Source organism: Macaca mulatta, chromosome 5 (assembly GCF_049350105.2).
Source record: "Macaca mulatta isolate MMU2019108-1 chromosome 5, T2T-MMU8v2.0, whole genome shotgun sequence".
Lineage (NCBI taxonomy): Eukaryota > Metazoa > Chordata > Mammalia > Primates > Cercopithecidae > Macaca > Macaca mulatta.
This window is the reverse complement of record NC_133410.1, coordinates 59770169-59776569: the sequence shown is the minus strand read 5'-3', so window position 1 is coordinate 59776569 and position 6401 is coordinate 59770169. Positions and strand designations below refer to the sequence as shown.

The 6401-nt window shown below is 41.1% G+C and overlaps 1 protein-coding gene across 1 annotated transcript; it reads right to left on the bottom strand.

Moving 5' to 3' along the window:
• Window positions 1–2135: 2135 nt before the first annotated feature.
• Window positions 2136–4333, bottom strand: LOC100424064 (growth-regulated alpha protein-like). The gene is made up of 4 exons (XM_002804288.4): window positions 4068–4333; window positions 3846–3969; window positions 3648–3731; window positions 2136–2822 (listed from the first exon to the last, which is right to left on the bottom strand). Exons 1-4 carry the CDS (start codon window positions 4165–4167, stop codon window positions 2807–2809), a joined length of 324 nt encoding a protein of 107 aa, XP_002804334.2. The 5' UTR covers window positions 4168–4333; the 3' UTR covers window positions 2136–2806.
• Between the last annotated feature and the right edge of the window lie 2068 nt (window positions 4334–6401).

Genomic DNA, 6401 nt, shown 5'->3' with positions numbered 1-6401 from the left:
TAACCCCTTTTTATTTTTAAACAGTCTTTTTTTTTAATCTCCAAGACTATTTCTTTCCTTAAGGCATAATATATTAATTAGGCCTTCATTAGCATTCAATTTTTGATAAATATTATTTATATGAATAGCATATTAATAGTTTTTAAGTAATAAATATATTAATATATCCAGGTCAGGTTTCAATATATTAATATAGCTGTGTCAGCCCATTTTTATATGATGTAACACTATTAATTCTTCTCATTTCAAGGAACCTGGTGTCCAATTTTTCAGTTTTATTGTATTTTTATAATTGACACACAATTACCGTACATATTGATGAAGTACATGGTAATGTTTCTATATATAATGTATACTGATCAGAACAGGGTAATTAGCATATCCATCATTTCAAATATTTATCCTTTATTTGTGTGAGAACTTTTGATATCTTTCTAGCTGTTTGAAACTGTATATTACTTTTAACTATAGTTATTCTACAGTGGTATAAAACACCAGAACTTTTTCCTTATATCCAGATATAATTTAAAGTGTATCTCTTTTAAGTAGCCTAAACATGTCGTCTTTAGGTAGTCTGATAATCTTTGACTTTTAATTGCAGTGTTTATTCTGTTTAAATTTACTAGAATTCTTAGTATAGTTGTATCTAAGTCTACTATCTGCTATTGTATTTGTCCTATCTTTTGAACAATAAACTTTTAAATTTGGAATAAGTTTAGATTCACAAAAAATTTGTGTGGGCACCGAGAGTTTCTATATCTGACCTTTAGCTCAGTGTCTTCTATGGTTGACATCTTACATAATTGTAGTACATTTGACAAAACTAATAAATTAACATTGGTACATTGCTGTTAACTAAACTCTTATCTTTATTCAGATTTCATAAATTTTCCAATAACGTCCTTTTTTCTCTTCTAGGATCCAATTCAACATACCACATTGTATTTAGTTCCCATATCACTTTTGTCTCCTCTAATCTGTGACAAGTTATTGGTATTGTCTTGTTTTTCATGACCCTGACAGTGTTGAAGAGTACTTATGAGGAGTTTTGTAAAACATCCCTCAGTTCATATTTTCATGATGTCCTTGTTATGATTATACAAAGGTTATGCATTTTCTGGAAGCACTTAAACAGAGTGGAAGTGCCCTTTTTTCACATTATATCAGGGGGTGAGTGATACTCACATGCCATAACTGGTGACAACAACCTTGATCACCTGGTGAAGATTGCCAAATTTCTCCACTGTAATTGTTTTCCTTTTTCTTAGTCTTTTCCTTGGAAGCCAGTCAATATGTCTACCTACACACACTTGGAGAGGGGAATTATGCTTCACCTTCATGAAAGAAGAGACTATACTCATATTTTCAGCAATTCTTCTGTAAAGCTGTGTCTCTTCTGCCCTTGATCCATGTGTTGGCTTATTCCTGCATTTCTGTCTTCTTTTGTATTAGTTGGGTATTTTCTATTATACTATTTTATGTTCTTTTCAGATTAAGTCCAAAATTATACATTTTCCTTTGAGTTGTTGCCCTACAAATTACAATATTTGTTGTTGCTACAATTTTTTTCTAATACTTTCTCTAACAATAGAAAAGACATGTTAGAGTCTAAACCCATTTATCTCCCAACCTGTCTTTTGTGCTGTTTTTGTCATATATTTTACATTACAATATCTCAATAGGTCATTATTATTCTTTAAATATCACAATTTTTTTTTAGTTCTAAGCAGAATCACTTTTTCTACCTTTTGCTCCAAACATCATTAAATGGAGAAGAATTGCATAAGTGTTTGAAAAACCGCTTCCAAAATCATCTAGCAGATTTAGCAGAGGCCCATGTTAAAATATCAATAACATTCAAAAGTTTGTAAAGAACTAATTTTGAGTAACACATTGGTCAGTGTGAAAAACATCTACATGTTATACAAAATTAGAATTATCAAAGTGGTTGGGGGGTAGTGTGTACTTTCTAAAAGCATCAGATAGTCCGTTTTGAGTATGAGAAATATAAGGGAAATGCCAGCTAGAAGCAGGCACAGATTTAGATAGAACCTGCAGTCTAACTGTGTAACACCTTGGGCGCCTGGGAAGAACTAAAGGTCAAGAAGAAGTTTTGGAAAAACCACATAAGCACATTTTTCATAAAACTTTTATTATCATGTCATTTGTAAAAATGTAACAGTAATGGCAACTCCTCTTTTCCAAGGCAAAGAGAAACACTGCAGAATGGACATTAAACAAGGCATTATGCCTTACAAGCAAGACATAAAATGTCCAAGGGAAACTTCAGCATAAAAATGTTGAACACATAATGTGAGATAATTTCAATACATAACAACTGACACTCTTTTTTTAAAAAAAGTATAAAAATACAGATGTGCACATACATTCCCTTACCCTAACAGTGATCCACTCATTGCTTACATTCCAAACCCCACCCTCCAATTCCCCAACCTATCATTTAGCAAGGTGCCTGACACATTATGGTCTCCCACTAAATAGTAGTTTAATGACACATTTAAAACCCATCATATTCCAATTAAATAATCAGGACTGAGCTATGTTTGATGACACACACTCAAATCTTTAAATAATAACATGTAAAATATTAAAATACGAGCTTTCAAAAATAAATAAATACATAAATAAGTAGAACCCTCATAAGAAATAGTCAAACACATTAAGTCCTTTCCAGGTGTCCCTAGAAAGCAGCTGTTCTCTTTTTCATTTTCAGCTCTGGTAAGGGCAGGGACCATCCGGCAGGAAGTGTCAATGTCAGGCTGATAAGCTTCTTCCTTCACTCCCGTCAGTCGGTGCTCCCCCTGTGATGAGAAAAGGGTTACTGTTGCAGGTGCTAAGGAAGGCTGCTCTTCTGTCACTCTGGTGGCTGAAGTTGCTTGGAGGGATGTCCCCATGCAGACTCTCGCCCAGCCCTCCACTCAGGGAAGGTCTGCCTGTACCCACTGCCCTCTATAGCAGAAAACTTGCACTCCTGAATGCTACTTTTTTTTTTTCCAAGAAAGAGGTGGCTGTGGACTCAACTAGATTCTTGGTTTGAAAAGCCAAAACATATTGGTCACTGTCACATTGGGTTAGAAATTTCCATTCATGATCTCCCTTAAGTTGCACACAACTTTATGAAAAAACTATCATTACTACCCTATTTTGTTAAAGCTCAAAGAGATTAAATAAGGTTGACAGGGCTCCTAGCCTTGAACTCACTGGGGGTGTCAATGTAGTTTCTGCTCTTCACCAAGAAGGCTGAGAGGCCAGAAGTGCCCAAACCAGACATTGCATTTTTCAGGTCTGAAACCCATTAGGGACTGACATAAACATCCTCTCAAAACAGGCAGGGGGCATTTTAGCATTTCAGTCAAATCTACTTGATATTCTGGGAAGGCACATTTACCCTCACTTATTTCAGTAGGGTTTAGCCCTCGGAATGGAGGGCACTGAAATACGGAAATATTCTCTGAGTCAGAGCAGACTAGTAACCTTAATGGCAACTTTAATTGTGAAAATAATAATTACAATTTCTAGTCCTTCAGCTAACTCCTGGGTTGCCCCGATTTTATTTTTAGGGGACAGATGCCAGTATTTCTGACCAACGGCTCCAGTCGCCTGTGTACATGGAAATTACAACTCACTTGTTCAGTATCTTTTCGATGATTTTCTGAACCATGGGGGATGCGGGGTTGAGACAAGCTTTCTGCCCATTCTTGAGTGTGGCTCTGCAGAGAGAAGGGAATTCCATGAGTCAGGAGGTCGGGCTGGGCATAGGGTTTGGGGCAGCGGGAGAGTCGGGGACCCCGGCGGTGACAGCGGCAGCGCGGGGAGGGACTTACATGACTTCGGTTTCCGCGCAGTGGGGTCCTGGGGCCTTCACAATCACACTTTGGATGTTCTTGGGGTGAATTCCCTGCAGGGTCTGCAAGCACTGGCAGCGCAGTTCAGTGGCCACGGGTGCTCCTGGGGAAGAACAGACTCGCTGATTGAGCGGGGCTGTCGGCGCGGGGCGCCCACCCCAGCAGCGTCCGACCCGGGGACCCCAGGACGAGGGAACCCACCTGCTGCGCGCTGTCCAGAGGCCACTAGGAGCAGGAGCAGCAGAGCCACCCGCAGGAGCCGAGGATTGCTGGGGGCTGCGGAGAGCGCGGCGCGTGCCATGGGGCTCAGCAGACGGGTCCGGAGGCTGTGCGAGAAGCGGGAGAGCTGGCGGGGAGGTGCCTGCGACCCGGGCTCTGTGGCTTCCCCAGATCGGCGAACCCTTTTTATGCAAGCTTGAGACTGGAAAGCCCGAAGCGGCAGGGTCAGGGAAATTCCCAGAGCTCCAGATCGATCCCGAGTCCGGAAGGAAGGCGACGGCCCCGCCCCCTTGGTGGAGTGTGGAACAGGTGGGGAGGGGGGGCCACTGGTGTTGCCGGCGCCTCGCCCTCCAGAGTAACTCAAGTGGTCTCTGTGAATCTGTGATATTCACTTTCTGCCCCAAATTCCCGAAGGGGCAGTGAGGAAACCACGCTGGAGACACAGCCTGTGAGGGGGACCTTAGCTCTCTGATGACTCCCACGTACGGGGTAGGGTTGGAGGAAAGAGCTGGGGGCACCCGTGAGAACCAGGACAGGAAAGGCACGACTTCTTTAGAGGAAGAGAGCTTTGTCTCCTCAGTTATCAGATTTGCTGGGGACCCGGAGATAGGCGAGTTTTACCTCAGCTATCCTCTCTCTGTATAGTGTATCCTCTATGTTAAACTCCCTGTCTCTGCCTCTCTCATTTTCGGTTTAGCGTATTTCATGTACATCTAACATCAGTGCTCTCTGTGAAAGTACAGCCATCATCTCAGATTCCAGAGAAGAATGTTCTGCTTGTTCCCTTTTTGCATATTCTCTAATCACACTTAGAACATCTTCTGTACGTCTTCCATTTGGTGGCAACAGATTATCAGTATCAAAAGTTGAATCCAGTATTACTGTCAGTGGAAGCCAGGGCTGTATAGCATGACCTCTTCTTTGGTGTCCTGCGTAACTTCCTTCCTCCCTCTGAAATGTTGGAACTTCTTAAATCCCCTGGAGATCTTCTCCCTGTGGGAGGGATTCAGATTCGATCTAGAAATATGACACCGGCTGTCACTCTGAAGCTGTGGAGGGGCTGGGTCCAGCAGGCTCACGAGCTCAATGTTTCTGGTTCTGTCTTTGCAAATGACACTGCAGAGTAGATATCTGGTGTGCAAACACCATTCCCACTGAAGGATCAAACAGCTGCCTGCTGATGACATTTAAACACCAGATCATACAAAAAATCATATTCCATTTACTATAGAACTTTCTGGTCTTCAGTGTTGGGCCCTCCTTCTCTGGAAACATTAACAGGGCTCTTTTTTTTTCTGGTCTGGAATTTCAATCTCTTAACCTGGCCCTTTTGTCCCTTTTTCAACAGTTTTAGATGATTAATTTTGAATTGTCATTAAGTTTTAGAGGGTTTAAGTGTGGTTCTACAAGTTGCTCTCAGACGTCTCTGACACGTGGAGTAGGATGGAGGAGAGGAGACAGGAGTGGCCGCTGCTTGAAGCACAGGGCTCTACACAGCCCAGCTCCAGGGGTAAGAGTCCTTGCCCCTAACCACAGAGCATGCAATTCTGCTGCCCGTATTTAGTTGCAGAGTATCACCTGCAAGTTGTTAAACCTCTCTGTGCCTAGCCCAAGGTGGTTATGAGAAACGAGTTGACATTTGTAAGGGACATCATGGATTAAGTGCCTTATTCATGGTTGTTAAATACATAAAATGGACTATTTTCATTTTTAAAAGGCTATTTCTTTCCTGACATTGCCTAAACTAAAACTCAACCTGCTATGAATTCTGTAAAGGAAAAAGAAGAATCTAATGGAAAGTTTTACTCCCCAGTGTTTTTCATGTTTAGAATTTTCTGTATCCCTTACTGCCACCCAACTGTCCTTAACTGTTCCTAACTGATATAAAGCAGTGTGAGTCCTTAAGAAATCAAAGCAGAACTTAGAAAGAAGAATGTTCATATAAACACCACAATCCCAGTTTCCAAAATGGTCTTGTAGTTACTGGTGCTCACGAGTATCTGTGATATCCTTACAATAATCTTGGACAAAGGATAGAAAGGTGTGCTAAAATGTCCTGTTACTTTAAAATAGACACTGTAGGTAATATATATGCTCCATTCTCTTTCAGTGATTTCCTCTCTCACATCTTGCTGACCACTGAAATTCCTTGAGGAAACCGGAGACGTGACAACTCATTGCCCTGTGGTAGTTTGGACAGGATCCTGGGACAGAAAGAAGACGTTAATGAAAAAACTGGTGAAATGCAACTTAGTCTGGAGTTTAGTTAAAAGTAACATGTCATTGGTGGTTTCTTAGCTTTGACAGGTGTTCCGT

What these genes read in the sequence shown, in the direction of transcription:
- LOC100424064 (XM_002804288.4), bottom strand. Translation starts at nt 4,167, where the DNA reads ATGGCACGCGCCGCGCTCTCCGCAGCCCCCAGCAATCCTCGGCTCCTG. An exon ending in CTCTGGACAGCGCGCAGCAG is followed by an intron (nt 3,970 to 4,067) that starts GTGGGTTCCCTC and finishes GTTCTTCCCCAG; the next exon opens with GAGCACCCGTGGCCACTGAA. An exon ending in TGCGCGGAAACCGAAGTCAT is followed by an intron (nt 3,732 to 3,845) that starts GTAAGTCCCTCC and finishes TTCTCTCTGCAG; the next exon opens with AGCCACACTCAAGAATGGGC.